Genomic DNA, 23501 nt, shown 5'->3' on the forward strand with positions numbered 1-23501 from the left:
TCCCTCCATTTTTAGGCTACTTCATCTTCATCTTCATCTTCACCCTATTTAATATCCATCCCCATTTTTTGTTGTCAAAATAATATCCATTATAAACGAAAATCTCAACTGAAGAAAATCCACATATGATTCCGAACAACTTGTTAAAGAACAACTTTCCACCATAAACGAAAATCAAGAAAAAAATGAAAAATCAAGAAAGAAAAAGGAAAAATCGGAAAAAAAATAAGGATGAAAAATCTAATCTTGTTAAAGAAAATCTGATTGGAAGTTGCTTGTTTGGAGTTGCTACTTGTTGCTTGGTTGGAGTTATTTAAGCACTAATTCTTTGAGTTGATTTGGGGAGAAAATTAAACTCCATTGCTAAGAATTTGGAGAAAGCTATGAAGAACACCAAATGGGTTTCTCTAAATTCTTGATTGTTTAATCAAATTAATGGATGAACTTTGTTCTATTTGGTGTTAGGAAGCTTCCTTTCACATTTGGGTTTGTTTGGATTAGATTTGAGCAAGTTGGTGTGATTTTTTTTTTCAACTCCTAGTGAAGATGATGATGATGATGATGATAATGTTGATGAAGATGAAGGAGAATTGGGTATGGGTTTTCAGATCCTTAATAAAAATGGAGTATGGAAAATTGAGAGATTTTTTTTTTTTTTTTGAAGAAGAAGAGTAGATGGATGGAGGAAGGGGGGAAATTAATAAAAAATGGGGCAAAATTAAACACGTGGCACGTGGGCCGGCGCGTGTGGACAACCGCCATTTAATATTTGGGGGTTGGCGAGATTGATCGCCACATCAAAAAAAGGGCCATTTTGCTACTGAAAAAATTTGTCCAGGGGGGTAATAGGACCCCCGCAAAGGTTCGGTGTGTAGTTGGCATTTTGGTCAAACGTTGGGGGGTATTTTGACTATTATCTCTAAAATTATGCTAAGCAAAATCTAAAATTATATCGTTTTTCATATTTTGTTGAATGTTAAAAGTTTTATCTTGTCTGATATAATTTGTGTGTATGTCATGATACATATGCCAACGTTAAACGTAAACTATGCCTTACGAAATCTAAATTATGCCGGGCCAAAAATGCTGAAGGACAAAAATTAAAGACTACCCCGAAATTGGGCCATTTGTCCGAATGACCTTGGCCCAAGTCAAGGTATAACGGTTAAAATGGTGTGGGCCGGCCCAATTTTTTATCCGCTTTTAGGATTGCTAATATGATATTTGAATAGTTTTATAACAAAAGCAAAATGTTAGTAATTAGCGACAAGTCAAGTAATTATAATTATAGAAACTACTATCATAGAAGGAAAATTATATTTCACTTTGAACTAGCTAGCTCATTATATATTTCTTTCCTTTTATGAGAGGGTAGCAAGTAAAATCTTGCATATATGGTAATAAATAATGTGAGAAGTATAAAATATAATACTATTTTAAAAAAAAAATTGGTGTTTATGGGAACTAATAAAAACTACGTCACCGCACCTCAAATTATTGGCGACAAATCAATTAGTAGTAGTATAATTTTAGAAATTTTCAAAGACGGAAAATTACACTCTGAACTAAGTACTCAATATATTTTTCTTTTTCCTTTTTAGGAGAGGGAAGCAAATAAAATCTTGTATCTATGGGGAAACAATATTTATTACTATAGCTTAAAATTTATACTCTGCCCTACTCCTATAAATTCCAGACAACGATGTCAATATTCAAATCACAGATTTTCATAGACTCTGGTGATTTAAGAGAAGCAAGTATAAAAAATAAAAAAAATAAAAAATGGCATCACAAAAATCTCAAATTGCTGCTGTTTTTATTTTGTTTTCTCGTCTTCTTTGTCATGCCAACGCCAGTAAGTATATAAAGTATTACAATTCTATTCTTCTTTTTTCACTACAAAAAAAAAAAAAAAAAAAAAAAAAAAGCTACAAAATTCATTGGTAATCTGCTGCTAAATAGCTCGTAACTAACATATTTTTTGATAATTTGTGGCTAATTCATCGTTAAATAGGAATAATGGCAGAATTTTGCGCTTTAGTGAAAGGAGTTGCCCATTGTTAATTTTGATTTTTTTTTTTTTTTTGTGGTGAATTTTTGCTTCTTGTTTATAAATAAATATATTTATATTCTCACTATCTTTTTTTGTTTTTGTTTTTTCAAGGTAGGAAAACACGTGAATACTGATTCAGAGGACACATGCAAATTCACAGGACCATGTGAAACTAAAGAAGAATGTATAATACCATGCAAGAATTTGGATTTCGAGGTGGCTTTGTATGTGCCTAATACTAATTATGGTCGTGGCAATGGTGGAAAAAGTTGTTGTTGTGCCTATATCTAATTTTTGCCTGGCTCTCTGACACAAACCGAATATGCATTTATCGTGTCAATATTATTAGACACGCTCTTAGGGAATATAGTTTCTTATCTTATTTATTGTTATAAGTTTTGGCATAGAAATCTCTCTTAGGGGATATAGTTTCTTATCTTATTTACTGTTATTATTTTTGACATAGAAATCTCTTGTGTGGAGACGTGCTTTTGATACATGTAATTTTGGACAAGCTCTAAGAGAATAGTATATCTTTTCATATTTAATTATGTAGTTCTTACCCGGAATTGAATTTTTACTTTCTGTTCTTCTATTTATTATATATTTGACTTTCTTGCGTGAGATTGTCCCATTCACCATTGCAAATCTTTAATTTTCATTGCTATTGTGCTATTAGTTTTGATTGTTTAACAGTTCTGCCAGAATATTGTCATTTACTACTCGCGGTTTGATTTATAATGAAACAGAGTCAATAATATTAAAGCAATTTTATGATAATCCTTAAAGGGATGGGGTTCCTCTCCATTTCCACTCTCTCCATTTTCCCCAAGTTCCTATTTGGATGAAAGACACATGTCATGGTTAATAATTAATGGTTGAGATCTAATTGTCCAAATCAAGGTCCTAACCATAAAGATGCATCGAAAGCGAGATTGATTTCACCAAAATAAAAACACAAAGAAGAAACACGTAATAGTGTTAAAGGGCCAATCTTTTAAAAAGTTATTTGTGTTTAGCCAATCTTTTTAATAATTGAGGGATCAGAGGTGTGCTTATTTTCTATAAATCTTTTGCTTAAATTTCAAAGGAGAAGTACTTTTTAATTTGCCGAATACCTCAAAATCTTTTTGAAAGAACTAAAAATTAAAAGTGTTCTAGCTTTCCAAAAATTTGATCAAACATACTATAATTAGTCCTTTTTCTTTTGTTTTCATCCGGTGTTCGGTACGGAGCGGTAGGGGTGTTCATGGTTCGGTTTGGGTCGGTTATTGATTAAAACCATAACCAAACCAATTTAGTCGGTTTTTAAGTGTCCAAAACCATAACCAAACCAATAAAATAATAACCAACGGTTTGGTTATTGTCGGTTTGGTTGGATTTTTCGATTTATGACTAACAGCCATGAGACTTATCATTAAAAAGTTGAAAAAGACATGTCTTTTTTTTCCGTTCAAACGATAACTTTTATTTATAGTTTAAGGTGAGATACACATCATAGAAATATTTTCATTATTAGTGATAATATAGTACTCGAGTTACCCAAAGTTGCTAAACTATTACATATAGAGCTAAAAACTAACTTAGTAGTGGCTGCACCATTTTTGTCATCTTAATACACGTACCTGGAAATAAAGTAGAGCATAGGCGCTTTTAGTTGTTGTTATAAACATATATATTAATTAAACATAAAGACTACCTAAAATTAAAATGAAAATATATAAAATAAAAAAACTTTATGTAATGATCCCAAACTTTGAAACAGTACTTGCATTTGGCCCTCAATTCTCCCATTTTATTAAAAAAAATTTGTGTAATGATCTCAAACTTCAAATGTTTTTCTATCATTATCCCCAAAGCTAGGGTCTCGATTACAAGAAGTTGTTCTTTTCTGCTTTTTAGGAGGATTACCCACGGAAGAAGTATTAGGGCATTACCATGTGCTTGAGTTGCAGCAAATGTTGATGTTACTGAAGTATCTTCTATAAGAACCTCCAAATCTACAACCTCTGTCATTTTAATATGAAAAATATTAGAAGTTTAATGATTAAAAGGTATAAAATATTTATAATTATTTATGAAAAACTAATATTATACATATAAATAATTATAAAAATTATATATATAATTTATCGGTTTGGTTCGGTTATTTTTTAATAGAATCATAACCAAACCAAATATTATCGGTTTTTAAAATTTAAAACCAAATCAAACCAAATGTCGATTTTTTTATTCGGTTTGGTTTTGGTTTTAACCAAAACTGTGAACAGCCCTACGGAGCGGTACCCATGTTAAGCCGAACTCATCCGGATTTGCGCCGCGTACTTTAATTAGTCCCTAAGCGTTGATGGAGCTTAAACGTTCCTCACAAAGGAAAATATGAATTTATTTAGTACGTAATTGTACACTTTCTATATATCAAAATTCTTATTTATATTACATACAAATTCTCGAGAAGAAAAATAATGGTGGTTACATATCGGCTTTTATAATTGTGTTTTGTAGTAAGAAAGGGTAAATAACTTTAAAAAGTATTAGGATATTCGCAAATTAATGTTCACAAGGAGCACATCTAATTGTTTAATAAAGGAAAATCTAGATGATTACTACAAAAAATTTGCTATTTTTTACAAATAATTTATTCGAAATCGGCATTTTTTACGTTTTCAAACCAGAAAACATTTAATTGACTGAACTTGTTGATGATCTTCCAATGGACTCCATAAACTAAAATCGGCAAAAAAAATGGATATGAATCCTGATGATAAATCTGGTTTAATAAAAATTAATCATGAAATGATATTATTAAAAATCAGGAGGAATTATTTATGAAATTCTCAGTAATCTGTCGCTAAAATGTCCATAGCTAACAATTGTTTTTTGATAATTCATCACTAGTTAGTCATTAAATGTGATTAGCGACGATTAAAAATTGTCCGTCACTAATTTTCTTTTGGGTTAGAGTATATGAATGTTCGTACATAAATGTCCATCTAATGACTAAATGTCAATTAATGCACGTTATCCTGCGACAAATAAAGTTTAGTTATATTAAATTACATATAAATTCTCATAGAAGGAAAATTAGACTCTAAACTGACTCAATATATACTGTTTCCTTTTCTGGAGAGGTGCAAGTAAAATAGTATTGTATACATCGTAAAAAGAAAGTTACTGAAATTCCCACCCTACACTCCTATAAATTCTCCACAACAACGTCAATAAAAATCACATTATTTTCATAGACTTTGGTACCATTAGAGCAGCAACTTTACAAAAATAAATGGCATCATACAAACCTCAAATTGCTGCTGTGTTTATTTTATTCTCTTCTTCTTTGTCAAGCCAAACCAGGTTAGTATATACAACATTAAAGTTCCATAGACTTTGGTGCCATTCTCCTTTTTCGCTTAAACAATATTAGGTATGAAATTAGTTGCTATCGCTAAAAAGCTTGTACCTAGCAAGTTTTTTTTTTTTTTATAATTCATCGCTCCTCTGTCAAAAAATAAGATTAGCAATGAACTTTTGCTATTAGCAACAGATTAATTATTCATATTTTGTTTCTTTTTGTAGTGTTCAATTGTCCATTATGGGTGTGTTCGGTATGGAGGAAAACATTTTCTGGAAAATATTTTCCAATTTTCTCATGTTCGTTTGGTCAAAAATTTTGAAAAATATTTTCTTTTGGAAAACATTTTCCTTAAAATTTGGGAAAATGACTTTCCTAATAAAAGTAGGGAAAACAAGTTCACAAGTTCATTCCACCACCCAACCCAATCCCAACCACCAAACCCCAACCACTCTCAACCCCCACGCACCCCACGCCACCCCTACGCACCCCACCCCACCCCCACTCCCGCGGCCAAAAATATTTTTTTTTTGAAAAAAAAGTTTTGACGTTATTTTTGATTTTTTGCACCCCCCACGCAAAACCCGTACCCCCCCCCCCCCCCCCCCCCCCCCCAAAAAAAAAAATATTTTTTTTTTTGCACCACACCCCACCCCGCAACCTCACCCCTCGCCCACCCCCACCCTCGCACCCCTACCCCCTACCCCCCACGCCCAGCAAAAAAATTATTTTTTTTGAAAAAAAAAGTTTTGACTTTTTTTTTGCACACCACCCCACCCCGCACCCTACCCCTCCCCACGCCCGCACCCCTACCCCCGTCACCTCCCTACCCCCCAGCAAAAAAAAAAAAAATTTTTGAAAAAAAAGTTTTTTTCAAATTTCCCCACCCCTACCCCTCCCCACGCCCGCACTCCTACGCCCGTCACCCCCCCCCCCCCCCCCCCCCCAAAAAAAAATTAATATTTTTGAAAAAAACAATTTGACATTTTTTTTGGTTTTTTGCACCCCCAACCCTCACCCTCACCCCACCCCGCACCCTCCCCCCCACCACAAAAAATATTTTTTTTGAAAAAAAAGTTTTGACATTTGTTTTGATTTTTTGCACCCCACCCACCCCCCCCCCCCTCCAAAAAAAATTGAAAAAAAGTTGACAATTATAAAAATTGAATGTTTGCGTGATTAAAATTTAAAACTTTTGGAAGGGGTGATGGGGTATTTTCGGTGGGGGGGGGGGGGGGGGGGGTGGGGATGTCTAGGGGTGTAGAAACCCGCAAAAGACAATAAAAAACTTCAAAAAAAAAAAAATGTTGGGGTTGGGATTGGGAGGGGGTATTGGTGTGGTATGGATTCCGCGCAAGGGGGGGGGGGTGATGGGGATGTGGTAGTGTAGAAAATTTAGAAAAAAAAATTAAAAACTTCAAAAAAAATGTTGTGGAAGGAGGTGGGTGGGTGGGGGGGGGGTAGGGTGCGGGGGGAAGGGGTGGTGTATGGGTTAAGGGAGTGGTTGGGGGTGGGGGTGCAACAAATAAAAATAAATAAAAAATGGAGGGAGGGGGTGGGGGCGTAGGGGCGGGTGAGTGGGAGTGGGGTGTGGGTGGGATGGGGTTGGGTTGGAGTTGGTGAGGGTTGGGGTGGGGGTGCAAAAAACAAAAAAACAAAAAAAAATCAAAAGAAATTTTTTTTGAGGTGGTGGGGGTGGGGTGGGTGGGTGGGGTTGGGGTTGGGTTGAAGTTGGTGAGGCTTGGATGAGTATTTTCCGGAAAACGTTTTCTATCAACCAAACGAACATGAGAAAATAAGTAAGAAATTCACTTATTTTCCACTACCCAAACGAACATGAGAAAATAGGTGGAAATTCACTTATTTTCTAGGAAAACATTTTCCTCCATACTGAACACACCCTATATTTGAAACGGGAGAATTGTTCTTTTTAAATCTCCTAATTTGCTTATTGTTTATGTATCTATTTTTGCTTCTAACTCTTTTTTTTTTTTTTCCTTTGAATGTAGAAAATCACGTGAATGATTCAGATGATATATGTGGCAAAATCTTGGCCGGACCATGCACAAGTAATCGAGATTGTAGCAAACCATGCAAGCGTTTGGATTATTTTGTGGCTCTGTGTGTGCCTAATCCTAGTTTTGGTCACGATGATACTATTTGTTGTTGTGTTCAAAGGTGAAAATATTCTCTCTGAGAATATTTATTTATACGTTTTTCATTCAACTTTAGGATACTAGGGTAAAGTAGCAAAGTTCAGAGGAGCAACATGCAAGAAAGAAATTCATCGATTGAAGGTTTCATGGATTTTTTTTCCCCTTCGATATTGAAGAAGCTCATAGGGAATAATCTTATTTATTTATTTATCTATTCATTGTTTTAAGTATCTCTTTCTTTGGCATTGAAGTCTCCAGCGTAGAGATGTATTTTTGGCACTTGTGGTTTTAAGAGAATATTTTATTTCATAATCACTCTCTCCACAGACATTACATTAAGTATCTCTTTCTTGGGCATCGAAGTCTCCAGCGTAGAGATGTATTTTTGGTACTTGTGGTTTTAAGAGAATATTTTATTTCATAATCATCTCTCTCCACTAGTGGTGGATGCAATTTATCGAACTTAATATTTGTGATACATAATTTAAAGATATTTCACAATCAAATAATTATAGATATTACATTAACTTGTAACCACCTCTTTATGTGCGGGTGTATGCGTTTGTACAACCTATTTGATAAATCGTAAGTGCATAACTAGCTAATTTCAAATTTTATTATCTAACTAGTAAATGTGCCCGCGCTTCGCACGGTCCTAGAAGGTTGCTGTGAATTTATAATCTATTCCTTTTTTAGTACTTGAATATTTATTAAAAATAAAGTTAAAACATACAAGTATGTACATACATATTCAACACATTTTCTCTACAAATATTTGAATCATCGATCGTTGAGTACATCACAAGAATAAACCTAACGTAAATGATTCTATTATTTGGCAAAAGAAGAGAAGACAATAAGGTTAATGTCAAAAATTCATGTCTTAATAGTGTTAATGCATGTGACAATGTAATATGCTACGTCAATGCAAATTTACAAGTCAGCAACAGTTCAAGAAGCAAGATTAAAATTTTAGAAATACCTGCATATGGCATAATAAATCTGTTTCACTTTTCTTGTTCTACATCCTGTAGCCACGGCTTGGATGAAGTCATATCATTTTCATGAATCATCTCTCCTTTAATTGCTCGCCTTGGCCTAATCACTGTCACGCTTCTCCTGACATCAACAATGCGCATACTATCATTGTGAATATAGAAAGAAATTCTGATTCCCATTTTCTGGATAAGGGTGATTCCATCTTTCCCTGTGAGTTTCGAACCATTAAAGTAAAAAGAGGCTACTCTCTGCTGAAATTAGTTTTACATGACGTAGACATTAATAGTCTTACCTAATTCTTTGACTGCTTTGGTGTAACTTTGGTTTTTTTCACTCTCTATTTTTCTTTAAACAATACAGAGTTATACAGGCCAAATATAAAAACATACTAACTATTAACTCCATACTTTATCCTATAAGTGAACTGTATTCATGCAGTGTAGCATTCAAAGTCAACAACAACAACAACATACCCAGTTGATTAATCCCACAATGTGGGGTCTGGGGAGGGTAAAGTGTAGCATTCAAAGTAAATTGAGATAATATATAGTCCACTCTCAACAATTTGTCAAATGCAGAATAAAACGTATCAACAAAGTATCACATTTAATCCATATGATGAAGTAATTCCAAATTGACGTGGAGTGATTCTTATCCTTAGAACATGCAATGTAAACGACATAAGAAAATATCACCTCATCTCATCTGTAATTCCGACTTAATAAAAAATAAGAAAGCATGAGATACCCTCCTTATAAACTAATACAGAAACTGAGCAGGGGTACCAAAGTCCAAATCTATTAAACTTAATGCACCTTTTGATTTCGCAAAACCTAGTTTCTCAAGGAATTTATAGTCATACCCAACTCAAACATATGGGAACAAAAGAATGATTGGAATGACCCTAAGCAGCATTAAAATATATTCATCGTAAGCAAAAAACAGAAGTGAGCCTTGAGTACGGATTACCCGTGGTCACAAAGGTAGCGGAGAATCAATCTCGTTGCTTCTTAGTGTATCAAAACCATATGATGGCTATGAGATACTTGCTTTGTGGACATTATCTCTACAAGACAACTTCTCACCTATAAAATTTGGGAAATTGAAGAGCAAACTGTTGGTTGTTTAGTATTGACTTTTGAATCTTTAAATTAGGCTGAATTGAATTATATTAGATCCGCTATTCTTCAGTTATTCACTGGCTGCCTGTTCATATGATGTGCAATGCACCAAAATTATTACGATTCTTTTAAATTATTGCAAGATAAGTCTGAATCCAGGTATAGATGCAGAAAGAAATTTAGCCTAGCTGATGTCTTTTAAGTAATAAAAACAATATTTATCTGAGAGTGGCTCAAGTTTACCATTGGAATAATTTGTTGCAATCAAGATTCTTAGAAAGGTAAACCATGCTAATAATCTCACTGAAGGTATTAAATTCAACTCTAAATTCAGGCACAAAGTACACCAATGTAAAAGTTTTAGTGCAGTCAAGATCAAGGGGGACGTCAGTATATAACTATTATGTGTGAGATGAAAAGATCATCATTGTCGCTAAGTCTCACCATCCAGAGAAATCACAATCATGCCTCATACTAATACTTGTTTAAAGAAGAAGTTCAAACAATATAATAAAAGGGTAAGGGTACATCTGATCAACTCTTGAGGTATCATAGTCTAAAGGAGTGTATCTTAATGTACACCGGTGGAAGAATTCACCATTATAATGTGTCTCTGGGTCACATTTGGTGTCTATGAAATACTCTTGCTTTGTGGACATTATCTCTATACGAAAAAAAACTTTTTATCTCTACAATTTGGAAATTGAAAAGCAAACGGTTGGTTGTTTAGTCGTGACTTCCGAATCTTTAAATTATGTAGTCGTGGCTTTCGAATCTTTAAATTATGTTGAATTAAATTAAATAAACTAAAAAGGTTGAAGGGAAGAATGGCGAAAAAGGGAGTAAAGAAAACAAACAGAGAACCCGAACACACTTAACTTATAATATCAGTTTTCAGCAATATAATTTTTTTGGGAAAGTGAGCATCAATACGGGCGAATAATAAAATGACGCTAGTTGTTTGACATATTATATTAGCTTTACAGTGCAAAAACAGTAAATGCAGAGAGAAGTGAAATTAAACACCACTAAAATGTGGACATTCATACCGGTCGTGCGCTTCTTCTCGGTCAGAAAATTCACCTTATCAAAGAATCTATCAAAGGGAAATGAGATACTACCGCATATGACCAAATAGTTTAGGAAGCGTGGAAAATGAAATATTACTGCATCGATAGGATCTGACCAAATGAAATATTTTGGACAAACCTGATACAGGGATCTCTTTATAAAGCAATAATCGGCTCATAAGAAGCGTCGCGAGCAACTGATGGAAGACCTTTAGATACAACCAGGCATTAGTTAACAAACCCCAAATAAGGAGACTAACAATCCGTATGAATTAGTTAGAAAGACAAAACACTATAATAAGGGAAGCAGTTGGGTGGGAGGGCTAACTTACAGACAGTGAATTACGGAAGAAAGAAAGCCTCAAAAGCAAAGATTTACGAAGCAACTCGAAATCCGGCGAATCAGATATGAAAACATAAAAAAGCAATTTAATGCAACTGTCAAATTGAAAAGGAGAGGGAAGAGACTACCGGCCGTATTTGCGCTCTTACTCTGTCGAGGAAGGCAGGTATTGGATGGACGGGAGTTTTGGGGCTTTTAACAAGTGGCTGTTGAAGTCAATGTTTAAGCACCGAAACGGTAATTTTTTAATTTATTCCTGGCGTTTTTTTAGGGGAAATTCCAAAAAAAGGAAAAATTAGATAAATACAAATTCTTGATTTTTAGAGTGACACATTACCGAACTTTTGTCCTGAATTTATATAGATATATAGATTATCTTTAAGAACTCGAAGTATTCAGAGTAAAAGAAATTTAGCAAAAATTAAGAGAGTTTAACACGCATCTTCGGTTTTTTTTTTTTTTTCATTTCTTTCTCTTCATCCTTTCTCAGTTGGTGTAACAATACAAACACTGTACTGTATATAAAAAGATATGTTTTCCACTAAAACATCCAAAATGTAGAAAGATAGGAAAGTTAAAAGATATTTAGAAAATTCAAATATTGAAAGAAAGATGGTATATGTCAAAAAAAAAAAAACTTAATTACTGAAAGGAAATGTGCCCTTATTTCTTATGTCACTATTTAGATTTCTTCAATTAATAAAAGGCGAGAAAGTTTAAAATTCTCAATTGGTTGATATCAAAAGAATTCAGTCATCTTTTGATAAACATTTCGATCAAATGACTAGTGAAATATATTGTACATAAACACATGTTGATTATTAGCTCTGTTTCCCCCTTAAAGTTTGGGATAGGTATCATACCTTTTATTTTTGCGGCGTCACTATTGTAGTCAAGAATCTGGAAAGCCGACTTACATAGTGCATTGAAAAAAATCAGAGAAGCTTCTGAGGAAAGATCTCACATATCGCAGGAAAAAGAAATAGAATATAAGGGTCCATATTTCATGGTCATCATAAAAAATTTGAGGATATCAGTAATAAAATTCCAGAGATAAGGCTAGCCTACTTATGGGAAATCAACAGAAACCAAACAAAAAAAAAAATATTTATGGATCCTTGGATAATAAATACCCTTTTTCTAGTGGGACTAATTACCATGGCGCATACTCAGTGCCAAATTTGTAGCGGCAACAACATCGCGAGAAACTAACTGCTCCTGCGCCACAACCATAGGGACAATATATGGTAAATATGGAGGGGAGAAGCTTCATCAGAATCTTCGCTTCGATTCTTTGATTATAGACCTCAGAGCAATAGAAGTGCACGTTCTGTAAGATTCAAAGCCGCCATAAGATCCAAAGAAAAACCGTTACATGTAAATTGAAGATCCCAAACTAATAAGATCAAAAACTTTAGATAATATAGGCAAAGAACTGAAGAAGTTGCTTTAAATTCACTACTAAAAAATCCTGATTTACCTAGGGAATTTACCGAGGGACGTCCATCGATAAACAGGATTTACCGAGGGACACCATCGGTACTAGGCTCGTAGGGAATTTGACCCTTGGTAAATAATACCGAGGGACACTCTCGGCAAATACCGATGGAGACCCTCACACATCCCTCGGTACTTTCCTTCCATCATCTTCAAGCAAAATTAAATATACCGAGGGACGACTCTCGATACTTAAAAAATATATATAATATTGATATATCATTTACGAGGGACGAATCGGTATATTACTTTTAATCAAATTAAATTTTTAAATACACCGAGGGATAACCCTCGATAAATATAAATATTTAACAATTATATTTTTCATTTTACTGAGGAATGTCCATCGGTAAGCTAAATGAAAAGCACTTTGATATTTGAAAAATAACGAGGGACGTCCCTCGATCACTGAAAATCTGAGATTTACAATTACACATGTTACCGAGGGACTGTATCGGTAAGTCCCTCAATATTTCTGGTAATATTTTGGCAAGCATTGCCTATTTTTCACTGTAGCACCTGCTGTAAAAAAAAAATCAGCAGCTGATTCAATAAGAATCAGAAACGCATCCAACAACAGCCATCAAAACAATAATAAAAACACATCAAAATAATTCAAACATTAAAATTAAGCCAACAAAAAACGTACGAATCCAACCAACGTCAACGTTATCCAAACATATATCAAAAGCATCCCACTAGACTTCAAACAATCCAAAATAACATAAGTTAGAACAAAAATAACAACGGACACCTAATACTCCATTTCGGCCTCTCCATGCTCCCTGATCCTCCTCATCCTCTACATCCTCACCATCATCATGATCGGGGCTCGGGGGCGGAGAGCGAGGCAACTTGATGAGGTTACACACCTGATTCTTGAGTTCTTTGACATCTGACTCAAGATTTATCCTGCGTCGCTCCTCCTCCAACCTTTTCTTACGTTCCTCGTCATAATTCCTAGCAAGTTCCCGAAGTTCGTGTCGCATCTCCTCAAGCTGCTCATTTGACACAGTGGCAGAACTTCCTATACCTTGCAATCCACACTGGAGGCGGTGAAAGTTCTTCTCGGAGCAAAGGCCATATGCTCTTCCCTTATTCACGCCGCCGACCACGTCCAACCAACAGGAGATAGTTTGTTCCTCCGATGGCATGATTGTATTGCCTTGATCATCGGTCGACTGACTCCTAGTGAGCTCCTCCATCGCTTGATTATACCGATTCTACATAAAAAGTAAACTTTAGTATATAAATAAATAGTATTCCAAAATGGATCTTTATACTTTACATTGCAATACAGGGAAATATATACACAAGAGGTAGGCTTCATATTTGGGGTATGATTGATCATATGACCTGCCCATTATGTGAAGTAACGATGAGATCATGGACCATTTATTTTTCCAATGTCCGTACTCAAAAGTTGTTTGGAGTAAGCTCGGAATGGCAAGGATATCATAGGAATGTCTTACCATGGATCGAGGAAAAGTCAGGGATAATATGCTATGCTAATGGCAAGGGCACAAAAGATGAAATGCTCATAATTGTTCGGCCGGGACCATATATTTCATCCGGCAAGAGAGAAATTATCATGCATTCCAACGAAACAAAGGAGAGCGTAGTCTATGCTGATTAGATTAATAGTACAGGAGACTATGTGTAGAGGATGGCCAAAACCGAAACTAGCTGCTAGACTTAGTCAGTTAAATTTCTATCCGTAAGATAGTGTCGAGAGAGGAAATGTTGTTTGCTGTTGCTGTCACTGATAAGCTTTGTCGATGATATCAGGCATTAAGTGCTTTTCTTAGCTTACATACTGACATTGACATTGACAGTCCATAATAATTCATAATGAAACACATTTTATAGTTCATGAATAAGCATTAAATGTTTTATTTGCAGTAGATAAAAACATAACTAACAAAGTAAAATGAAAAACCAGAGCAGAGAAGAACAAGGAAACTGCTGTAAGAGTGTAAAGGACCATTTCACAAACACCAGATTCACTTGAATGATGACCATAACTTCAAACATCCATTCTTTTGCCACTTGAAAACACATAAGTAATTCCTTCTTTCTCTTCCCCCTTAATTCGTGTTAATACATCAAATTAATATGCGCTTAAATTTATTCAGACTATATAGAGACACCAATACCCTCACTCAAATCTCTGTTCCACAATTTTTTGGAGAAACCAAACAACATAACTACCTGTGAGTGTTTAAAGCCTAAGCAAGACAAACAGCTACATATATTTGTAAGAATGTAAGGAAAAACTTGAGATATATTACAAGTAATAATCAATGTTATAAAGAGTCAGTCACATGGCCCATGGGTTAGCTGCTATAGGTGCGCTTCTTGTAGAAAATATATGGGTAATTCGCAGAATTGCCCTTCGTTTGGGGTGGTCTTTAAATTTTGCCCCTCATATTTGAAATCTTTAAATTTTGCCCTTCGGCTAAAACCCATAGGTTCCAGGTTCGAACCCACACGCAGTCAAAAATTTTAAAAAAAAATTCGCAAGGCGAGTTAAATTTCGCTATGCCCCCAACGGCATACACTTGTGAAGGAATTACCAAAGTTATGCGGACCCGCATACTTATGCCTTATGGGCGTACTTGGCATAAGTATGGCGGGTCCGGCATAACTTTGATAATTCCTTCACAAAGTTATGCCGGGTCCGGCATAAAAGTTTGCCCATTAAATTTTGCCTTATAAGGCAAACTTTTAGTTATACCTTAAGGAAAACTTACGCCTTATGGGGCATACTTTTAGTTATGTTTTATGGGACACACTTTTAGCTAAGGCATTACTAAAAGTTTCCCTTGAAAAGTTAAAAAATATATATATATATATATATGCCTCGAAAGGAAAGTACGCCCCCCCGCGTACTTTTAGTTATGTTCAACTAAAAGTCCGCCGGGGGGCGTACTTTTAGTTGTGTTAAGTAAAAGTCCGCCGGAGGGGCGGACTTTTAGTTGTGTTAAGTAAAAGTCGCCGGAGGGGCGTACTTTTAGTTGTGTTTAAGTAAAAGTCCGCCGGAGGGCGTACTTTTAGTTGTGTTTAAGTAAAAGTATATATATATATATATATATATATATATATATATATATATTTTTTTTTTTTTTTACTTTTCAAGGTAAACTTTTAGTTATGCCTTAACTAAAAAGTATGCCCCAAAGACATAACTAAAAGTATGCCCATAATGCGAAAGTTTTCCTTAAGGCATAACTTAAACTTTGCCTTATAAGGCAAAGTCTATGCATTAAGGAAAAGTTCTTGCCTTATAGGGCATAATTTTGTTATGCCTTAACTAAAATTCTGCCCATAAGGCATAACTAAACTATGTCTTAGGAAAAATTCTGCCTTATGGGGCGGACTTTTAGTTATGCTTGGATCCGGCATAACTTTAGCTTTTCCTTAAAGATTGTATGCGGATCCGGCATACATTCCCCGATCGCCTTGCGAAATTATTTTTTTATTTTATGCTTGAGCGGGGGTTCGAACCCAGAACTTCATGTATTTGCCCACCTTTTCAAGCGAAGGGCACAACTTAAAGACCACAAATATGAGGGGCAAAATTTAAAGACCACAAATTTGAGGGGCAAAATTTAAAGACCACCCCAAAAGAAGGGCAGTCCGCGCAAAAAAATGAAAATATATACCTGTATACATGTGATTAATCAATAACTTTTTCTATTGCGCAAATGTGGACTCTCCTTTTTTTCCTCTTTTGATAAGTAAATACGGGCGGTCCATTATAATTGTTTTGCCAAGCCCTTTCTCCTCTCTTTTGCTTAATAATTGGGTTCTTTCCCCCTTTTTATATTTCTCCTTTCCAGGATTACTCTGACTTCGCCAAACTTGCTGGAAAGAGCTATAGTGAACCTAGCAAGATGCCTATTTGTATTCTAAGTCCACCTTTTATGCAAACTGCATATAATGGTACATAATTCACATCTAAAAGACCACTTGACTATTCTCAGCAGTTTCGTACTTCACTGAGTCTAGTGAAGCTTCAAAGACTCTCATCAATAAGCCTTGATGGTGAAACATAAAAGGAGAAGTGATCAGGTGTCTTATGTCTTACAAATAACCATAAAAACAATATTACTAGTCAAATATATTTCACATAAGTTTAGAGCTTACATAGGTATCCTCTGCCCGTGGCTCGACCCAAACTTCTTTTCCGTCTTCAATTTTCGTATGTGTCTTCTTCCATACCTCATGACGATTGGGTGGTCTACCAAGAGTAACTTGCTTTCGCAAATGAAATAAACAAAGTTAATGTTTTTTGTCATTATTTGTAATTGTATTTGCTACCATCCAAATGGTTAAACAATTACCAATTTCCTCCTACCGGGTCCCCATGGACACCGAACCACAAGTGTGCAATGAGCCACCCTTCTCGGACTTTCGAGCCGCCTTTGTCATCGGGCGCTCTTCTTTTTGAAACTCCGGCGTAGCCCGTATTCTCTTGAGATTTGGATACAACGCTCCATCCTAACATCCTCGGTTTATTGATTAAGCTCCTCCCGCAAACGCCTCGCTTAAATCATCCCAAGCCCAACACCCTGGTTTTTGACCTTTTTTTCGAGCTTCGGAAAAAATGTTTGACAACCGAGAACTCGCCTTCTTTGTAAAATTACTTCTAATAACATTATCTTCCAAATTAAAAACAAGGGGCTTGGGGGAAGATCTCATAGAAAAGCTTCTAAATACCACAGTACACAAACAACAACTATGCTTCAATCAAAACTAGTCCGATAAATAATACGAATCCTCGCTATCCTTTTCCCTCTATTTGGACCTTCTAGAAAGAAAACTAAACCCTATGGCAATTTAAAGCTAAGCCCAAAAAAAAAAAAAAAAAAAAAAAAGCAAATCTGAAAATACTCTCACAAAAAAACCCCAAATCAGAATTCATTTAGCATAAGCCTAAATGTTTGAAACTTATATATTTGCACACAAAAAAGAGAAATTTAAGCAACATATGCAATCAAGATATTTCCTATTAAAATCTAGAAAGATGACAAATTTTAAGTCGAGAATACTTCAAATTCCTTCAAAATAATTGCAGTAATTAATGACTTCAAATAATAAACCTTACCTCTTCAAGAATATAGAAAAAACCCAAACTTTGTCTCCACTTTGAAATTGCAAAGTCAATTTTTTTGCTTTGTGTTCACTGTTGCTTCCAATTCCACAAATTGGGTATCTTCTGTTCGTGATTGAAGTGGCGCCGTTGAGAAGAGAGCCTGTGATTACGTAGTCCTCATTCTCTGTAATCCTCTGAATGAATGAAAGAATTTGGGGAAATGGAATGGTTAGGTTAAAAGAGCTCTATTTTTCTTTTGGCTAAAATAAATGGCGCCTAAGTTTCCCGCAGTTATTTTTTTCCCCAACTTTTTTCAGCTCCACTTATGTTCTAGCGCCTAAGTGTCTTTTAATCTAGCCTTAGTTTTTTAATTTTTTTTTTTTTAACACAAATGGGATGGGTAATGGAATGTATATACTCTCTCCGTTTTAATTTATGTGAACTCATTTGACTTTGCACGAAATTTTAAAAAATAGAGAAAGCTTTTAAACTTGTAATGTTAAATGAGTCACATATATTTTGTGTGGCTATAAATCATTGCATGAAGGTAAATTGTTTCTAATTATACAAAGAGATCATTCTTTTTGACACGAACTAATAAGAAAATAAGTTCACATAAATTGAAACGGAGGGGGTATTAAACTATTTATAATCTTTGAGATAATAAGTAAATAAAAAAATTAAATTTAGATAATAACCATCAAATTCTGTAGAAAACTTGCAAAACAATTTACTTTAAAAAAATTGATAACTCAAATTAGCCTATTTTAGATCGAATCACCAGTTGAATAAAATTTTAACTTAACAAAAGATATATTATATATTTGTGAAGACAAAATTGAGATTGTTTTAATAAAAGATGAATTTATCATAAAAGAGTGAAAATAAAATTTTGTTTGGGAATGTCAAACCAAATTATCTCCAAACAAATCAAGAATCACTAAACTTATACTGGTAGTAGTTGGTGGTGGCGATTGATAGTGATAGCTAATAATGTTGGTAAATGATGACGGTGATTGACGATACATAGTGGTGAAGGATGACGGTGATAAACGATATATAGTGGTGACTGATTGTGGTGATTGCAGGTAGTCATGAACGATGGTGTGTTGTAAAAATGGTGGTTGGTGGTGATGATTGTAAATAGTGACTAGTGGCATTGTACGTTGATTATAGTAATTGATAATGGCGGTGGTTGTGAGTAGTGACAGATTAATAATGGTAGGCGACAATAATTGATAATGATGGAAGATGTCGTAATGGTAGCGATAATTAAATTGAGGAAACGATGAGTCGCCATCTTTGTAGAATTTTTGTAATCGATATTTTAATGATATTAAGACTTTGTTACGATCTTTAATAATCATTCGGACTCATTAAGTAGTTGTAACATAATAGATTAATATCACAAATATAATTTCACGTACGTAATTATTGACGTATACGCTAATCAATAAATAATATTTCTTAAAGATACCACTCATGCACTATATACTACTTAGTATAATTATCGATTTATAAGTTAATCAATCAGTATTACTTAAGAATACCACTAATATACTTCTACTTACTAGAATTATTATATAATAGACTTATCAATCACTAACATTACTAAACAATACTTCTAATACAACGCACTTTAATCATTGTCAATTTATAAGCTAAACAATCATTAACTTTTATTAAGGATGCCACTAAGAACACTTCTATTTATACTATCACTTTTTAAACTTATCACTTATAACATTCTTTAGAGTGCTATCACTATACACTTTTACCTGGTACAATAAATAAGTGGTACTAGTTAATTTTCTTATGATAAGTCTAGAAATGTAATATAACTGAAAAAAAGAAAAAAAAAACTTTAAACAATTACCGAGGGACTTACCAATTGACACCATCGCTATTTTTTATTTAAAAAATATAAAATAATTATTTATTAAATACTCAATTTTACATATTTAATTTACCAAGAGACGTCCCTCGGTAATTTCAAAAAGAAAACTCAAAATAATTATATCTACTCTATCGAGAGACTCCCGGTACATTTTATTTAATTTTCATTTATTTTTTATTAACATACGATGGTGTCCCTCGGTACGAAAAAAAGAAATTCAAAATATTTATATTTATATTACCGAGGGTCTCTCTCGGAAATTTTAATTTGTTTTTTATTATGTACCGATAGAGTCCCTCGGTATAGTCAATTAAATGTTGACTTTAAAAAAGTCAAATAATTTACCGAGGGATGTCCTCGGTATCTTTAAAAAATAATTAAAAATTAAAATATTTGACTTTTCCGAGGGACGCCGTGGCAAAGTACCTCGGAATAGTGACATCAAATTTGTCCCTCGGTAACCCGCGTAGGTAAATAGCTTGTTTTTAGTAGTGAATTTGTATTCCATAATGTGCGCCTTTCTTGATTACTGATATAATGGGCAAAGATATGAGAAAAGTAATCACCAAACAAAGAACTTCAGAAATAGTATCTAAATCTTTATGGTATTACCTTAAGTGCTGATTGCCGATAATGTTTTCATCATCGTCACTTCTAACCCGTTAGATGTCACCAGTCAAACAAACTCTTCTCAAACAGTTTAAGCCTATCGAACTGTCTATATGTTAAAACCCTTCAAACCTTTCAGTGTGCATAATGAAAGACGTTCCTCTTTTAGGTTTTCCAAGTGAGGATAAGGGATTTGGGGAAACGACTTGTTTTCTTTTTCTTTGTAAGAGGAACGACGCTTAGGTTGCTGCGTAAGTAATCGTGACTTTTGGGGCTTTTCTGTTTTAAGTAGTTGCGCACTTGTGCGTGGAAAATTTAGGGAAAAGGCCAAAAAACACAACAAAAAAGATAAATAGCTTTTAAGGCCTTAGAGAGTTCCAGAAAGCGGGCGCATATTTGCTTTTATAGATATATAAGATATAAGATAAGATAAGATTCTCATAGAAGGAAAATTAAACTCTAAACTGACTCAATATATATTTTTTCCTTTTCTAGAGAGGTGCAAGTAAAATAATATTGTAGACATGGTTAAATAATAATAAAAAAATAGTGACTAAAATTTCCACCCTACACTCCTATAAATTCCATACAACAACATCAATAAAAATCACATTATTTTCATAGACTTTGGTGCCATTAGAGGAGCAACTATACAAAAATAAATGGCATCATCATACAAACCTCAAATTGCTGCGATTTTTATTTAATTTTCTCTTCTTCTTTGTCAAGCCAAACCTGGTTAGTATATACAACATTAAAATTCCATAGACTTTGGTGCCATTCTCCTTTTTCTTTTAAACAATACTAGGTATGAAATTCGTTGCTGTCGCTGAAAAGCTTGTACCTAGCAAGTTTTTTTTTTTATTATTATTATTATATTTTTTTATTTTTTTATAATTCATCGCTAGCTACTCTGTCGAAAAATAAGATTAGCAATGAACTTTTGCTATTATCAACGGATCAATTATTCATATTTTGTTTCTTTTTGTAGTGTTCAACTGTCCATTATATTCTAAACGAGAGAATTGTTCTTTTTAAATCTTCTAATTTGCTTATTGTTTATGTGTCTATTTTTTCTTCTAACTGTTTTTTTTCCCTTTGAATGTAGAAAATCGCGTGAATGATTCAGATGATATATGTGGCAAAATCTTGGCCGGGCCATGCACAAGTAATCGAGATTGTAGCAAACCATGCAAGCGTTTGGATTATTTTGTGGCTCTGTGTGTGCCTAATCCTAGTTTTGGTCATGATTATAATATTTGTTGTTGTGTTCAAAGGTTAAAATATTCTCTCTGAGAATATTATTTATACATTTTTCATTCAACTTTAGGATACTATAGTAAAGTAGCAAAGTTTAGAGGAGCAACATGCAAGAAAGAAATTCATCGATTGAAGTTGAAGTAATTTCAGGGTTTCATCGATTTTTTTTACCCTTCGATATTGAAGAAAGCTCATAGGGAATAACCTTATTTATTTATTTATGTATTTATTGTTTTAAGTATCTCTTTCTTTGGTATTGAAGTCTCCAGCAGAGATGAGAGATGTTTTTTTGGTACTTGTGGTTTTAAGAGAATATTTTATTTCATAATCATCTCTCTCCACTAATTTGGTGGATGCAATCTACGGAACTTAATATTTGTGATGCCTAATTTAAAGATATTTCACAATCAAATAATTATAGATATTACATTAAGTATCTCTCTCTTTGGCTTTGAAGTCTCCGGCGTAGAGATGTATTTTTGGTACTTGTGGTTTTAAAGAATATTTTATTTCATAATCATCTCTCTCCACTAGTGGTAGATGCAATTTATCGAACTTAATATTTGTGATGCCTAATTTAAAGATATTTCACAATCAAATAATTATAGATATTACACTAACTTGGTAACCACCTCTTTATGTGCGAGTGTGTGCGTTTGTACAACCTTTTTGATAAATCGTACGTGCGTAACTAGCTAATTTCAAATTTTATCATCTAATTATTGAAAAGTCAACACTGTTTTGAATAGTGAGAAAGACTTTTTTGAAATTTGATTAAATCTATTGAGAAAAACTGGGGGTCCATATAGCAGAATCTTTAAGCAGATCCATCATTACTGTATTAATTATCAGAAAAACAAAAGAAGAAGCAAAAATATTGAGTAATCAGTAAACTTTATATAAAAGAGCTTTTATAATTGTTCTTTTCTAGTATGAAAGGGTAAATCATTTTAAAAGGTGTTACACATCATAATTGTAACGTTGTCTACGGTAAAATCTAGATGATTAATCCTAAAAATTCGATATTTTCCTATGTACAATTTCGTTGAAAATTAGAGATTTTACGGTGTTCAGACAGGATTCGCTCAATCGAAAAACTTTCTAATGACTTTTGATGGGCTTCATAAAGTAAGCTCGACAAATACGAATGCATTCTAATGGTGCGGTTGATAGTGGAGTGTGTTACCACAGTGAGCTACTCATTATTAATCAATGGTGGACTTACACCCAGATTCCCTGCCAAGAAAGGACTAAGACAAGGAGATCCTATGTCTCCATATCTTTTTGTCCTCGTAATGGAGTACTTGAATAGAGCTCTAAAACAAATACACAAGAGGCCTGAATTGGTACACCACTCCAGATGCAAGAAGTTAAATATAAGTCATGTTTGTTTTGCAGATGGTCTATTACTTTGTTGCAGAGCAGATGAGCAGTCAATTAATTTGCTGATGGAAGCATTCAACCACTTCTCCTCTGTCTCGGGACTGCAGGCAAACATGGAAAAGAGCAACATCTACATGGCAGGGGCCACTGTTCAGTTGAAACAAAAGGTTTTGGAGCAGTTTCACTTTGCATCAGGACACTGCCATTCAAATACCTGGGAGTGCCACTCTCTTCTAGGAAACTCACAATTAGTCGATGCATGCCTTTGGTGGACAAGATTGTGGCTAGAGTAAGATGTTGGTCCTCAAAACTGCTCTCTTATCCTGGACGACTGCAACTTATTAAGAGCATCTTATTCGAAATGCAAACTTATTGGAGTCAAGTGTTCTTGCTTCCTAAAAAGGTACACAAAACAATCACTGCTATTTGTAGAAATTTCCTTTGGAGTGGCTCAAATGAGAACAAAAAGAAAGCCCCCATTGCTTGGAAGAAGCTATGTCAAGCAAGATCAACTGGGGGACACAATATTATCCATTTCTCTGATTGGAACCAGGCAGCTATAACTAAACTACTGTGGGCAATTACTAAGAAGAAGGATACACTTTGGGTCCAATGGGTGCACATCCATTATATAAAATATAAGACTTTGCAAGAGATGGACAC

General features: G+C 34.2%; 1 protein-coding gene across 1 annotated transcript; it reads right to left on the reverse strand.

Annotated features, from left to right (window-relative positions):
* Positions 1-13190: 13190 nt before the first annotated feature.
* On the reverse strand, positions 13191-16850 carry LOC132060656 (uncharacterized). Its single transcript, XM_059453634.1, has 2 exons — positions 16741-16850; positions 13191-13814 (listed from the first exon to the last, which is right to left on the reverse strand). Exon 2 carries the CDS (start codon positions 13794-13796, stop codon positions 13290-13292), a length of 507 nt encoding a protein of 168 aa, XP_059309617.1. The 5' UTR covers positions 13797-13814; positions 16741-16850; the 3' UTR covers positions 13191-13289.
* Positions 16851-23501: the final 6651 nt, after the last annotated feature.

This window comes from Lycium ferocissimum, chromosome 6 (genome assembly GCF_029784015.1).
Source record: "Lycium ferocissimum isolate CSIRO_LF1 chromosome 6, AGI_CSIRO_Lferr_CH_V1, whole genome shotgun sequence".
In the NCBI taxonomy this organism is placed as follows: Eukaryota; Viridiplantae; Streptophyta; class Magnoliopsida; order Solanales; family Solanaceae; genus Lycium; species Lycium ferocissimum.